This window comes from Gopherus evgoodei, chromosome 20, assembly GCF_007399415.2.
Source record: "Gopherus evgoodei ecotype Sinaloan lineage chromosome 20, rGopEvg1_v1.p, whole genome shotgun sequence".
NCBI classification, from domain to species: Eukaryota; Metazoa; Chordata; order Testudines; family Testudinidae; genus Gopherus; species Gopherus evgoodei.
Genome location: NC_044341.1, coordinates 19,326,898 through 19,342,219, shown reverse-complemented (window position 1 = coordinate 19,342,219; position 15,322 = coordinate 19,326,898). Strand labels below are relative to the sequence as shown.

Here is a 15,322-nt window from a genome sequence, read left to right as displayed (position 1 = left end):
AAACGCAAAAAAGAAGCTTACAAGAAGTGGAAGATTGGACAAATGACCAGGGAGGAGTATAAAAATATAGCTCAGGCATGCAGGAGTGAAATCAGGAAGACCAAATCACACTTGAAGTTGCAGCTAGCAAGAGATGTTAAGAGTAACATGAAAGGTTTCTTCAGGTATGTTAACAAGAAGAAGAAATTCAAGGAAAGTGTGGGCCCCTTACTGAATGAGAGAGGCAACAGAGGATGTGGGAAAATGCTTTTGTTTGCCTATGTCTTCACAAACAAGGTCAGCTCCCAGACTGCAGCCCTGGGCAGCACAGTATGGGGAGAATGTGACCAGCCCTCTGTGGAGAAAGAAGTGGTCAGGGACTATTTAGAAAAACTGGGTGAGCACAAGTCCATGGGGCCGGATGCGCTGCATCCGAGGGTGCTAAAGGAGTTGGTGGATGTGATTGCAGAGCCATTGGCCAATATCTTTGAAAACTCATGGCAATCGGGAGAGGTCCTGAATGACTGGAAAAAGGCTAATGTAGTGCCCATCTTTAAAAAAGGGAAGGAGGAGGATCCGGGGAACCAAAGGCCAGTCAGCCTCACCTCAGTCCCTGGAAAAATCATGGAGCAGGTCCTCAAGGAATCAATTCTGAAGCACTTAGAGGAGAGGAAAATGATCAGGAACAGTCAGCATGGATTCACCAAGGCTAAGTCATGCTTGACTAACCTAAATTTCCTTCTATGAGGAGATAACTGGGTCTGTGGATGAGGGGAAAGCAGTGGATGTGTTACTCCTTGACTTTAGCAAAGCTTTTGATACAGTCTCCCACAGTATTCTTGCTGACAAGTTAAAGTAGTATGGGCTGGATGAATGTCTAGTCGGCAGCCAGTTTCAAGCGGAGTGCCCCAAGGGTCGGGCCTGGGGCCGGTTTTGTTCGATTTCTTCATTAATGATCTGGAGTACGGTTTGGACTGCACTCTCAGCAAGTTTGCAGATGACACTAAAGTGGGAGGAGTGGTAGATATGCTGGAGGGTAGGTATAGGATATAGAGGGACCTAGACAAATTAGAGGACTGGGCCAAAGAAACCTGATGAGATTCAACAAGGACAAGTGCGGAGTCCTGCACTTAGGATGCAAGAATCCCATTCACTGTTACAGACTAGAGACCAAATGGCTAGGCAGCAGTTCTGCCGAAAAGGACCTAGGGGTTACAGTGGACGAGAAGCTGGATATGAGTCAATAGTGTGCCCTTGTTGCCAAGAAGGCTAATGGCATTTTAGGCTGTATAAGTAGGGGTATTGCCAGCAGATTGAGGGATGTGATCATTCCCCTTTATTCAACATTGGAGAGGCCTCATTTGAAGTACTGTGTCCAGTTTTGGGCCCCACACCACAAGAAGGATGTGGCAAAATTGGAAAGAGTCAGCGGAGGGCAACAAAAATGATTAGGTGGCTGGAGCACATGACCTACGAGGAGAGGCTGAGGGAATTGGGATTGTTTAGTCTGCAGAAGAGAAGAATGAGGGAGGATTTGATAGCTGCTTTCAACTACCTGAACGGGGGTTCCAAAGACTGTTTTCAGTGGTAGCAGATGACAGAACAAGGAGCAATGGTCTCAAGTTGCAGTGGGAGAGGTTTAGTTTGGATGTTAGGAAAAACTTGTTCACTAGGATGGTGAAGCACTGGAATGGGTTCCCTAGGGAGATGGTGGAATCTCCTTCCTTAGAGGTTTTTAAGGCCTGGCTTGACAAAGCCCTGGCTGGGATCATTTAGTTGGGGTTTGGTCCTGCTTTGAACAGGGGGTTGCACTAGATGACCTCCTGAGGTCCCTTCCAATCCTGATATTCTATGAGTCATGCTAGCCAAAAAGATAATGGCCCTGCTCTGAAGAATGTACATTCCTATTTTGTTTGTAATTGGAGAACTCAAGAAACTTAACATCTTAAAGTGTGCTTAAAAGTTACCTAAAACCCAAACTTAGGCGTGCATGTGAATGATACTCAGAAGACCATGGCCACCACGCAGAAGACTGTATAACTGAGAGATTTCTTGCCTTAGGTTTTATTACTTAAAAATTTATCTCTCGTTTCCTGTTTCCAGCTCTTCACATTAATCAACCTGACTCACCTGAGCCTGCAGCTCTCTTTTTGCAGTTGAAAGGGACCAGAAATGCTAATACTTTGTCTGAGACTGAAGAATGGAAGTAATTCTGTTAGAGAACTGAGGCCCAGATACACAAATGGAACTTAGGTGCCTAGACTGGAATGACAATGGGACTCACAAAGCCAGGTTAGGTGCCCAGGCTCCCTATACAATGAACAGGGAGAGACAGACATCTAGGAAAGGGATCCACAGAAGACAGTATCCTAGATGGGGAGCTGCCTAGGCAAGCCAAAGGAAAGGCTGACGAGAGGAATGTGTCCTAAGCCCCACCCCCCTCAGGAGGTTAGGCACCTAAATCCAGGTTGGAAGGAGGCACCTCTCAATGCTAGCAACTCTCACCTGGGAACCCCTCTCCTGAAGTCAGACATTCTTGCAAGAAATGCAGGAGAAGGAGCCACTGCTGCATTCTCTCTGACAACTTTTAGCCCAGGGGCTAGAGAATATATCTGGGATGTGGGAGACCAGAATTCAATTTTTCTCCACCTCCCCTCTCAAGCGAGCACTCTAACCACTGAGCTATGGGATATTCTATTGTGGGGTTCCCTCAGTCTCTCCTGTTGAAGCTGTTCCATTTTGTATAAATACTTAAAACAATTACGGGGGGAGAAGAGCAAGGGAGAAAGAATGAATAATACTGTGGTCTGGTGGTTAGGGTACCCACTTGGCTTCCAGTCCCTTGATTCAAAGACTATTTATTCCAACTGAGCCCTCGTCCAGACTAACCCGCGGCATCGGTGGGTTAAAATCGATAGCTCGGGGATCGATATATCGCGTCTAGTCTGGATGTGATGTATCGATCCCCGAGCGCGCTTACATCGATTCCGGAACTCCATCAATCCGAACGGAGTTCCGGAATCGACACGGAGAGCCGCGGACATCGATGCCGCGCCGTCCAGACTGGTGAGTACCTCGATTTTAGAAATTCGACTTCAGCTACGTTATTCCCGTAGCTGAAGTTGCGTATCTAAAATCGATTTTAATACCTAGTCTGGACGTGGCCTGAGAGACGACATTGCAGTGGCTTAAGGACTATTTTGGAGTTGCTCTGTGATGAGCATTACTTGCAACTCTGCTTTTACTACTGAGGAGAAACAACTGCACCAATTTAATTCTCAAATGAAAGAGGAAGAAAGGAACTTGGTGAAAACTTTATTTTTTTCAAAACAATCAAAAAAAGTCCACATAAGAGAGAAATTCTACACTGTTACCAACAACCAGCTACTAGAGTCTGAAACCTTTTGTGCAATTACTGAACTGTGAATACGCCAGTAGGTTCTTTATGTGCCAAAAGAAATTCTGCTAAACACCAGGAGCTTGGATTCCCAATGTATTTGCACTGCCATATGAATTCCTGACCAGTCTGGCAGTAAGACACTCTATATATAGTCGGAAAAACAGACAGACAGGAATCTGTATACCAGGTGCATGGACAATAGTCAGATCATATTTCATAAGGCCATTGCAATGGGGTGATGCTAATAAGTGACTTCTGGCACAGTGCTTTCAGTGGCTACTGCTACAGACTATGAAGACATCTTGTACCCAAAAACAAGTCCACAGTAAATGCATTATGAATCCATCGCTCCTCTGTCTGGCAGCTTGTATCTCCCTTATATGCTAGGGGCCTGTGGTGTGGGCACCCCAGGTGTAGCTTGGCGTGGCAGAGTGTACATGGCCCCAAGAAACTGGTCTGCAATACGTCCTGCTTCTCTCAGCCCACTCAGTAGAGCACCATGGACAGTTGCTGGGTAATTACGAATTGTGTGTTCTCCTGCGAAGAAGAGGCGAGGAATTGGCTGGGAAGAAGAACAAACAACACATTGTTAAGTGTCATATAGCTGACTTAGCTCAGGTTCTCTCTCATAAATGCTAGATTTCTCAGGCGAACTACTTAAAAATAAACATTCCTCCTAGTCACAGGGTTACTTCTGCTGCACGAAGCTGGTTTAGGTATGAACTAGGTAATCTCAGGGAATGTTATAATCTTTCCTTCAACAAATGCCTCTTGACCAGAGGAGAATCCTCATCTGCCTCCCAACTATCACAAATTTTCAGCTTTAAAAAGACATCTGTTGTGCTGAAGGGAACACTTTACTGCTAGCTGTCGAGGGAGCTGGGCATCAGAGCAAAAAGAAAGATTACCCTAGAGTTCAGTTTTGAAGCCAGAAATTGGGCTGAGAGAGAACACAGAATGTTGTGTACTCAACATTGTGTGTTTGATCATTTCCACACCACCACATCTGGTTAAAGGTCTGTCTACACAAACATTGCACATTGAGCTGGGGTGTAAATCTACAGCGTTTCAGCATGCCACACACTAAGCATCCCCATTGCCCCTGCTGCTGCTGCACACTAAAAGTTCAATAGTGAACACTGACATACTGTGGTTTGAATAAAGACAGAGGGGAAAAACCTGAGACAATTAACAGTTTGTACATTACAGTCTGTGGTGCAGACTATCCAGCAACATATCGGGGCTAAACTAATGGATTTAACCAACCATAACAGTATTCAGAGAGACTAAATAAGACCCTGGTGCTGGAACCTCACCATGCTGTGTTCAGAAGCCCCCTGCTTTTAGGGATTTCACCATTTGCTCAATAGGTTAGCAGGAGACAGAACTTTCACTGTGGCTCTTAAGGTATGGACACTTCCCTAATTTCTTCTACTTTATCCCATCACTCCTTACTTTGAAAACATTTTAAAATGATTCTTCGGAGGCATTTCTTGTAACTTATTACAACCCGTTCCTTCCCCTACTACACGATGTGGTTACATGTTACAGGGTGGCCCCTTGCTGCATCATGGCGAAGGTGGAGCCGAGTTGATATTTTTGTTGCAAATCTTTGTAATGTGCCTCAAGCAACTTGGGGGCTGGGAAGACACTTTGTGAATGACACTTATTTCTGTACATGCTTCCTGACAGGCAGAGGATGTACTAAACTGATTTGTGCTCATTTCCACACAGAACCTCTGTTATAGCATCATCTACTTCTTGGCTTTTTTCATGGAATAAGATGAGCCAAATTCTTACTTTTACCTCTTGAACAGGAGGATTGGACTAAGAGCCAAGCACATTCACTGCCATCAGGCAGCTGAAACATTTTACTGCAAGAACAAGGTTAATTAGTAGAGCTGGTCAAAAAAATTTTGATGGAAGAGTTCTCAGGTGAGGAAAACAGTTTCAAACTCAAAACTTTTCTATTTTGATGAAAATTTCAATGGAAAAGTGTGAAAACAAATCATTTCATCTTTTTCGTTTCAATAAGGTAAAAATGTTTTCTTTCAACCTTTATATTTAATATTGTATATTAGAATATGTTTATTATTATATATTTTACTATAATGCTTTGACATAACCAAAATGAAATATCTCCATGTTTCCAAATAGACATTTGTTTGAATTTCTCTTCAGGAGAAGTTTCAACATTTTGACTTCTTTTTCCAGTTTAGAACAAAAACAAATTTCGAAATGTTGGATTTTCCCACAGGAAATTCTGTTTTCTGACCAGCTCTAATCGTTAGAGAGTATCTGGAGAATGGATGAATTACCGAATGCTCCTGTTTCACAAATGACTTTTGAAATCCTATTATGTTCTCATGCCAGTCACTTCCAATTGCATTTGTAGATTCTCTCACCTGGGGAGCACCTGGAATGGCTGGTCCTGGAGTAATTGGCTGAGCCATCAAGTCATAATCATTTCCAGAAGATCCAGCCGCGACATAAGAATAGGACCCCCGGGCCCAAGGGTCAGCACGCCAACGAGATACCACTGTCTCTTTGGGCTAAGACAAGAAGAGAAGAGTGTTGTGCTGTCTATATCACTAGTTTTACATGAGTAAGTTACAGCAAGTAAAATAAGCATGACGCCCTAATGCTACCACGGTGTGTGTTTTTGTTTTTCTGTGTGTTAAGAAATATTTGCACCACAGTTATCATGGATCAGGAAGCTCACTTCTGCAGATATTCTATCAAACACATTTCACAAGACAATAGTACAGAATCTCCACTGAAGAGAGAAGATTGGAATCCGATGTTTTGAACACAATTACAAAGCAGTGACTTAGCACCTGTTGGAACTGCAATTTCCACACTGACTGTGCACGGGAATAGAATTTATGCACTTAAAAATGCTATATGGTAGCACTTCCTACAATTGTCAATGAAAGCAAGAGCCCCTTCTGAGACTCATGAAGGATCTTAAGGATCTGCCTGATCAAACTCTTTTTGCCAGTTCTAGATCTCGGATGCCACATTATGACCCTGGCCCATTTTTAAATTAGAGGGCCATTACAGAAAAGACTCTTACTTTTTTCGTAACTGGTGTTCTTTGACATGCTTTGCTCATGTCCATTCCACATAGGTGCATGTGCTCGCCACATGCACCTGTGCTGGAAATTTTTCCCTCAGCAGTATCTGTAGGGGAGCAGCTCTGGCGCCCTCTGAAGTGGCACCCACATGGTGCAATATAAGGGGCGCTGATGGCTTCCCCCACCCTCAGTTCCTTTTTGCCAGACACTCTGACAGTGGGGAAGGAGGGCAGGTTGTGGAATGGACATGAGCAACACATCTCAAAGGACACCACTTACAGAAAAGATAACTCTCTTTTTTTCTTCGAGTGCTTCCTCATGTCCATTCCACATTAGGTGACTCCCAGCAGTTCCCGTGGAGGCAGGTAGGAGTTCACGGCTGCGCAGATTGTAATACAATTCTGCCGAACCCAGCGTTGTCTCTGTCCTGCTGAGTGATGGTATAATGAGACGTAAACATGTGGACCGAGGACCACGCCGTGGCTTTAAAGATGTCCTGGATCGGGATGTGCACCAGGAAGGCCGCCAAAGATGCATGCGCTCTAGTTGAATGGGCCCTGACAATCGGCAGTGGCGGGACCTTTGCTAGATCTTAACAGGTCTTTATACAAGAGATGATCCATTTGGAAATCTTCTGCAAAGAAACTGGAAGGCCCTTCATGATGAAGAGCTCAGTCAATTTACGGAAAGGCTTGGTACACACCAGGTAAAAGGCCAAGGCCCTCCGATGTGCAGCAGATGCAGACATCTTTCCTCGGCAGTCTTGTGCAGCTTAGAAAAGAACACAGGCAGAAACATGTCCTGGCTAACGTGGAAGATAGATACCACCTTCGGTAGGAAGGCTTGGTGGGTCCGCAGCTGGACCGTGTCCTTATAAAACGCTGTATAAGGCGGTTCCAAGATCAAGGCCTTAATCGCTGAGACTCATCTCGCTGACATCACCGCCACCAGGAAAGCGACCTTCCAGAATAAGTAGGAAAGGGAGCACGAGCTCAGCGGCTTCAAAGGCAGGCCGGTGAGCCTGGAGAGGACCATGTTAAGGTCCCACTGCGGGAGAGGGCCCATACCTGCGGTTAAATCCTCTCGAGGCCCTTCAGGAACCTGACAGTCATGTCATGAAAAAAGACTATCTGAACTTTGATCGGCTGGTGGAACACAGAGATGGCTGCAAGGTGCACTCTAATGGAAGAATGCGCCAGACCCTGGGTCCTGAGGTGCAGTAAGTAGTCCAAGATGGACTGCACTGAGGAATGTGAGGAAGAAAAGCCACACTCCAACGGGAAAACCTCATCCACTTGGCCACGTTAATCTCATGGATGGCTTCCTACTTCAGAGGAGGACCTGCTGGACCTCCTCCAAGCAGGTATGCTCCTCTGAGTTCAACTATGGAGCGTCCACACCAAGAGGTTTAGAGACTCGAGGTTGGGGTGTAGGAGCTGACCGTGATCCTGTGACAGCAGATCCCGATGGTAGGGAAGGGGACAGAAAAGGGGCCACTGCCATGTTCACGAGCGTGCCAAACCAGTGCTAGTGAGGCCATGCAGGGGTGATCACGATAACCTGTGCCTCGTCCCTCTTCATCTTTACTAAGACCCAGCTGACCAGAGGAATCGGAGGGAACATGTACATCAGACCCTCAGCACGTGACAGGAGGAGGGCATCGGAGAAGGAGCCCTTGCTCAGGCCCTGCCGAGAGCAATACCGATGGCACTTTCTGTTTTGCCTGCTGGTAAACAGATCTACTTGGGGAGTTCCACACCTCTGGGAGATTGTGCAGGCCACAGGTGGAGCAATCATTCGTGGTAGAGAAGTCCCTGCTGAGATGATCTATTAGGGCATTCCTGATGCTGAGGAGGTGACCAGCTTCCAGATGGATGCCGTGGCCAATGCAGAAGTCCCAGAGATGGAGAGCCTCTTGGAAGAGAGCTGACGGGTGCACTCCTCCTTGCCTGTTGATGTAGAACATCAAGATCATATTGTCCATTAGAACTCTCACCACTTTTCCCGACAGGTGCAGCAGGAAGCCCTTGCAGGCTAGCCAGACCACTCTGAGCTTCTTGACATGTGTAACGTGGTCTTCTCTGGAGTCCACATCGCCTGGGCCTGGAGATGTCTGAGGTGTGCCCCCTAAATGAGGTCTGAAGCATCCGACACTAGCTCGACAGATAGAGTGGGACTGTCGAACAGGACTACTTCCAGGATCTTCTTGTGATCAGTCCACCACTGCAGTGAGGTGAGAACCGCTGGAGGTTGGTTACAATCTTTTCCAGGTGGTTCCTGGACTAGGAATAGGTTGACGCCAGCCATTGCTGCAGGGGCCGCATGCAGAGCCTGGCATGGCGGACCACGTATGTGCAAGCTGCCATGTGGCCTAGCAGGTGCAGGCTGTTGTCAGGGGAACTGTGGACACTACCATGATGAGGTCCATCAGGGCCTGAAACCTGTCTAACGACAGCAGCGCTCTCACTTAGGTTAAGTCGATCATGGCCCCGATGAATTCTATCCTTTGAGTTGGAACTAACATGGACTTTTTGTGGTTGACCAGTAGTACCAAGGAGTGGCACATGGCTTGTAGTATAGTGATGTCACGCTGGACCTGAGCCTTGTAGCTGCCTTAGGCCAGCTAGTCGTTGAGGTACAGGTAAACCTGGACATCCTGATGCCTGAGGTAGGCCGTGACTACCGCTATGCACCTGGTAAACACCCTGGGTGCTGTAGCCAGGCCAAACTGAAGGACCTCAAACTGATAGGGGGCCGAACCAACCATAAAACAGAGAAAGTGTGAATGTCCTGGGAAGATTGCTACGTGAAAGTATGTCTCTTTCAGGTCGAGGGTGGCATACCAGTCTCCCGAATCCAGGGAGGGGATAATGGAGGCCAGGGAGACCAAGCAAAACTTTAGCTTCCTTAGGTATCTGTTCAGGTCTCGCAGGTCCAGGAAGGGACACAGACCATCCTCGGCCTTTGGGATCAGAAAATACTGGGAACAGAAACCCTTGTTCCGGTAAGGAGGCAGGACCTCCTCCATCGCCCCCAGCTGTAAGAGCCCCTGAACCTCCTGCTTGAGAAAACTCTCGTGAGAAAGGTACCTGAAGAGCAATGGGGGGGGGGGGGGAGAGAGAGAGAGTGTGTGTGTGTGTGTGTGGAAATAAACTGGGAGGGTGTATCTGTGCGCCACCACACTGAGGACCCAGTGGTCCTAAGTTATTGCTGACCACGCCAGGAGGAAAAAGGAAAGGCGGTTGCAAAAAATTAGGAACATCCGATTCAGGAAATAGACTGGTAGGTCATCTTCGGGCGTCCCTCAAAATGACATTCTAGCTCCTTGCTTGGAGTGGGTCGAGCCCGACTGGGAAGAGGGTGGGGGCGGGTGGCTTGTGTGCAGTCTGTAGCCCTTGTGTGGCGGATCCTGCTGGTGTGGGCTCCCTTGCCTCTGGGTAAGTTGCGGTTTTAACCACTTACATGCTGGGCCCAGAATGTAGAGCCCTAGGGTTTTTAGGATGGTTCGGGAGTCCTTCAGCTCATGTAATTTGTTGTCCATCTGCTCCGCAAACAGGGCCTGGTCATCGAAAAGGAGGTCCTGAATCGACTGTTGAGTCTCGGAGGACAACCCAGAGAAGAGCAGCCAGGATGCTTGCTGCATGGAGATGGCAGACGCCACAGTGTGGGCGGTAGAGTCTGCCGTGTCAGATGCCACTTGAAGGGCTGCCCTGGCAGCGCCCGTGCCTTTGTCGAGGATTGCCCAGTATTCTTTACTGGAACTTTCTGGGAGGGCATTCTCAAACTTGACCGCGGTCTGCTACGTGTTAAAGTTGTAGCAGCCAAGGAACGTCTGGTGTTTGAGTTTATAGTTGAGGGTGGCCAATGAGGAATAAAGTCCAGTCTCCTGGAGTCTGTATGTTTGGGGATAGCTCTGGGTTGCCCTTGGTGTTCCCTGTGGTTAACTGCCTCAACCACCAGGGAATTTGGGGCAGGATGGGAGTAAAGGTATTCATGCCCCTCAGTCAGGACGAAGTATTTACGCTCTGCCCGTTTGGAAATGGGGGGGCAGAGAGGAGGAGATTTGCCACAAAATGCTGGATATCTTCAATACCCCTTCGTGAAGGGGAAGGGCGATCCTAGCAGAGGCTGTGGAGGAGAGGATGTAGAACAGGGAGTCCACTTGCTCTTGCTATTCCTCCGCTTGCAGGCCAAGGTTGGATGCGATCCTCTTCAACAGCTCCTGGTGCACTTCAGTGTCATCCTGCGGAACCAGGTGAGGGGGCTCTATGAAGGCCTCATTCAGAGATGAGGAGGAGGAGGCCGGTACCAGGGGTTCCATGACACTCACTGGTGGTCCAGCAAGCTCTTCCCCTTGGTCCACATGGACTTGAAGGGTCTTACCCCCTGGGGCCTCAAGCACTGTAGGGAGTTGGGTCATCGAGGCCACAGGCCTGTCCAAGGCTCCCGACGCTGAGTGGGCAGGCTGGGAAGGCTGGGTGAACCTCCACAGGTTCCAGGGGTACCATTGGCACGGCAACCGGGCGGGTTTCAGTACTGATGATGCAGGCGGCACCGAGGGTCTGGAAGGCTGCCCCGCTGATATGGAGCTTTGCTCTGTACTGGAGCCACATCCGGAGCGATTGCTAGCTGGTGACCTGGATCCACTGGAGTGGCGACCCCATGCCTGGTGATAATTGCGATCACGTCTAAAGAAGGACCAGTCCAAGCAGGATGTGCGCCTCTGTTGGGACCTTGGTGATTGATGGCGCTCAGCGAATCTGTGCCAGGAGACTGCCAATCCACGTCTCGTGCTTTGAGACCGGTAACAGACGAGGAACGGGACCTGCAGGTCATCCGATCGTTCCTGGGATCTGTAATGGTGTTCTGATGATCTGCAGGGCCAGTCCTGACATTCCTGCTGGGGAGCGCATGCCTCTGTGGATCTGCACCAGGTAACTGGCGAGGTCCGCCTCGAATCCTACTGCTGGTGCCCAAGATCTGGTGATTGTAGAGGGCTCCAATGCGTCTGCCTCCCTAACTTGGAGGCATGATGGCTTTGAGTGGGTGACCGGTGGTGGGACATCCCCCGTGATGGGGAGCAGTACCGTTGAGGCAAGGGCAGATGGAAAGATCCCAAGGCGGCCTTATACCCCCAGGGTCTGGCCACTACCAGGGCTGGTGTGGGCGGCACCGGGAGCATCAGGATCTCCTCCACAGCCTGGAGCGCTTCAGGCATCGACGGCACCCGAAGCTGATGAAGGCCCATCTCTGTGTCCGGGTTTCTGGGTTCGACATGAGCTGAGGCCTGACTTCTCAATGGAGCAGATGAGCCGCCCAGTGTGAGTCTTAGCATGCCCCAAGCCTTGTCCTTCCCCTTGCAGGGAGTAGGAGACTGTCCCCTATTGGCCTTCTCCGACTTCTTGGCTGGGGCCGTTGATGAGTGCCGCTGGAGCACTACACACCGATGCCGCGGTGCTAGGTGCCAAGTCGGACCTTTGCTCCGGGGCCAGAGTGAGTGCCAACTGTATAAGGAGCACTTTGAGTCTGTTTTCACACTCTCAGTCCAAAGTTTAAAGGACTTGCAGATTTGACTCATCACTTATGTGCCCTTCACCAAGGCACCTGAGACAGCTACTAAGCAGATCGCTCATGGGCATGGGCCATTTGCAGCAACTGCAGGGCTTAAAGCCTAGGGACATGCCCCATCCCGCAGCTAAGTCCCTGATGGGCCTAATAAAACTCCAGCTATTGCTAAGGGCTAACTAACTCAATTACTAACTATGTACACTAACTTTACAAGAACTCTAGTTTGTATGAACCAAGTCTAAGCAACACTAGTAAGAGCAGAGAACATTCCGTGCAGCATCACTGGCAGCAAGAAGGAACTGAGGGTGGGGGGAGCCAGTGGTGTCTCTTATACGCCATGCGGGTGCCACTCCAGAGGATGCCAGAGCTGCTCTGCTACAGATACTGTTGACGGAAAAACTTCTGGCACCAGTGCATAGGGCAAGCATACACACCTAATGTGGGATGGACATGAGCAAGCACTCGAAGGAGAATCTGATATTGTGATAAATTTATCAAAGATGTAAACATTGTGCTAGGTCAGTTAATACGTTTAGCACAGAGAATCCTATTTGTCATTCTTTCACAGAAATTGCTATCCTTGCCCTGATCCTAGTCCAAAGATAGAATTCCTGAATTAATTTATTACATCTGCCCATTTTAGTTTACACAATTTTAAGACTTGTCAGATTAAGTGTGGCCCTGGAGAATGAACAATTCAAAACCCGTCTAAAGTCCTACAATGTCTCTGACATTTTGAAAAATGCTTATGATTTTGATAGATTCACTCCATAAACAGGTCCTAGAAAAGAATAGCTGGCACTCCCATATACCATGGAGGCATTCAAACACTCATGCAAAGAGTGGCATAAATACCTAGCACAGACAGGTAGATAATATAATCAATTATCTAGGATTCTTATATTTTCTAGGACTCAGAGACTGATGTACAAAACAGAGTGTGAGTAGTACCTGGGGGACAGCACTGCTGCCAAAGATGCCTTTGAGAATTGCAAGGCAGCGCCCAACAATGACATCATCACTGATGTTTTCCATGATCCCAGCTGCTTCTCCTGCTACTAAGGCCAAGAGAATTGGAGCTAAGGAGGAGGAGGAAGAACAATGCATCAAAGTGCTGATAGATTTTTTTTTTTTTTTAATTATGAGTAAAGTACTTAAACTTAGAAAAATGTGGAACAGAACCTAAATTTTCAGGACAAACCAAACCCAACAAAATTACAAAATGGCCTTAAGTCACCAAGTGCCAGGTAAACCACCACAGTGCAAATACTTCACTTTGAAATAAGTGAGATGAGGTTACATTATAATTAAAATGGACATTTTGTTAGTTTCTTAGCCAGGACAATCCGAATGACTGGAATATTAAAAATCACTGTTTATAACCTGCTTAGAAAGGATTAAGTTGGTAAAAGAAATGGAGGTGGCCCTCATTAGAGACATCATGGCTTTTTAAAAATGGGGAATCATGGAGTGTGTCTAGTGGGGCTCCACAGGGACTGGTACTAGGCCTGACACTAGTCAACATTTTTATGAATGATCTGGAATTAAAGACAAAATCATTGATGACAGACTGGCAGAGTGGTAAACAATGATGAAGTCAGGACTGTCGTACAGAGTGATCTGGATTGCTTGGTAAAAGGTAGTTACTTACCCTTTTGTAACAGGAGTTCTTTGAGATGTGTGTTCCCTACCTGTATTCTACTGTGGATGCGTGTGTACTCCATGCACTTGAGACTAGAGAATCCTAGCAAGTAGTGTCTGTTAGTCTGCATCTGTGCCGCTGCTTGCCTCAGTAAGTGCTGAGGGCATAATGGGGGATGCAGACCAATAACTCTCCAGTTCTTCTTCTTACTGTGAATCAGAGAAGATTTGAAGCAAAAGGCAAGTAGTGGAATACAGATAGGGACCATACATCTCAAAGAATCCCGTTACAAAAGGTAACTAACTTTCCTTTTCAAGTGCTGGTCCCTCTGTGTATTCCACTGTGGGTGACTGACAAGCAGTACTCAGAGGAGAGTGCATGTATATAGGTGGTTTGGCTGCTTGTAGCACTGCTGTCCCGAAGGATGAGTCAGCAGAGGAGGCTTGGACCAAAATGGGATGTATCCTGCATGGATGGAACCATACTGCTGCCTTGCAAACATCAAACAGATACTTCTTGATGCTACTGAGGCTGCCTAAGTTCTCGTGGAGTGAGCTCACTCCCTATGTGGTGTAGGAAGGTGTACTAACTGATACAATAAGCTACAGCCAGAGATCCACTTGGAGACCCTCTGGTAGGAAACAGATTGTCCTTGGCCTCATTCCGCTTTGGCAAGAAACAGCCTAGGTGACTTTCTGGTCTGTTTTGTTCTCCATCGATAAAATGTCAAAGGTCATCTCACATTGAAGGAGCAGTCTTTTCTCAATGCGGGAGGTATGGGGCTTTAGAAAGAACATAGGTAAGTGGTGTCAAGTATCAGAGGGGTAGCCGTGTTAGGCTACGTCTTCACTACCCGCCGTATCGGCGGGTAGCAATCGATTGCTCGGGGATCGATATATCGCGTCTCATCTAGACGCGATATATTGATCCCCGAGCGCTTATATTGATTCCGGAACTCCACCAACCCAAACGGAGTTGCAGAATCGACAGGGGGAGCCGCGGACATTGACCCCGCGCTGTGAGGACGGTGAGTAATTCGATCTTAGATACTTTGACTTCAGCTACATTATTCAAATAGCTGAAGTTGCGTATCTAAGATCGATTTTCCCCCGTAGTGTAGACCAGCCCTTAGTCTGGATCTGTAAAAAGCGATAGAGTGCCTGTGGCACCTTATAGACTAACAGACGTATTGGAGCATAAGCTTTCGTGGGTGAATACTCTTGCATCTGACAAAGTGAGTATTCACCCACGAAAGCTTATGTTCCAATACGTCTGTTAGTCAACAAGGTGCCACAGGACTCTGTTGTTTTTTATAGGTAAGAGGATAGTCTAGTTTATGTGAAATTCCAAAGCATCTTTAGGGATGATAATTTTGGACGCAGTCATAGTGAGACCCAGTCTTTATGAAATACAGGAGGGTCTGCCATTAGGATTCCCAGTTCACCTATCCCTCTGACTGAGATGATGGCAACAAGGAAAGCAACCTTCACAGACAGGGAAGCATCAAAGAGGTAGCCAGGGGTTTAAATACTAACTTAAGGTCCAACCGAGGGGTTGTCTTATTACTGGTGGGAAAATTCTAATTCAGCCCTTTAAGAACCAAGAGATGAACCTATATTGAGCTAAAGGAAAGACCTGTCATCTTGAGGGTAAGGA

At 47.5% G+C, this 15,322-nt stretch overlaps 1 protein-coding gene across 3 annotated transcripts in view; it reads right to left on the bottom strand.

Moving 5' to 3' along the window:
* Nucleotides 1-3,278: 3,278 nt before the first annotated feature.
* KDM1A (lysine demethylase 1A) overlaps nucleotides 3,279-15,322 on the bottom strand; it is a 164,936-nt gene continuing 152,892 nt past the window's right edge. For all 3 annotated transcript variants that reach the window (XM_030539424.1, XM_030539426.1, XM_030539425.1), the window contains 3 exons: nucleotides 12,976-13,103; nucleotides 5,785-5,931; nucleotides 3,279-3,941 (listed from right to left, as the gene is read on the bottom strand). In XM_030539424.1, the coding sequence (XP_030395284.1) occupies nucleotides 3,756-3,941; nucleotides 5,785-5,931; nucleotides 12,976-13,103 (461 nt within the window). In that variant the 3' untranslated portion in view covers nucleotides 3,279-3,755. The remainder of the gene's footprint in view (nucleotides 3,942-5,784; nucleotides 5,932-12,975; nucleotides 13,104-15,322) is intronic.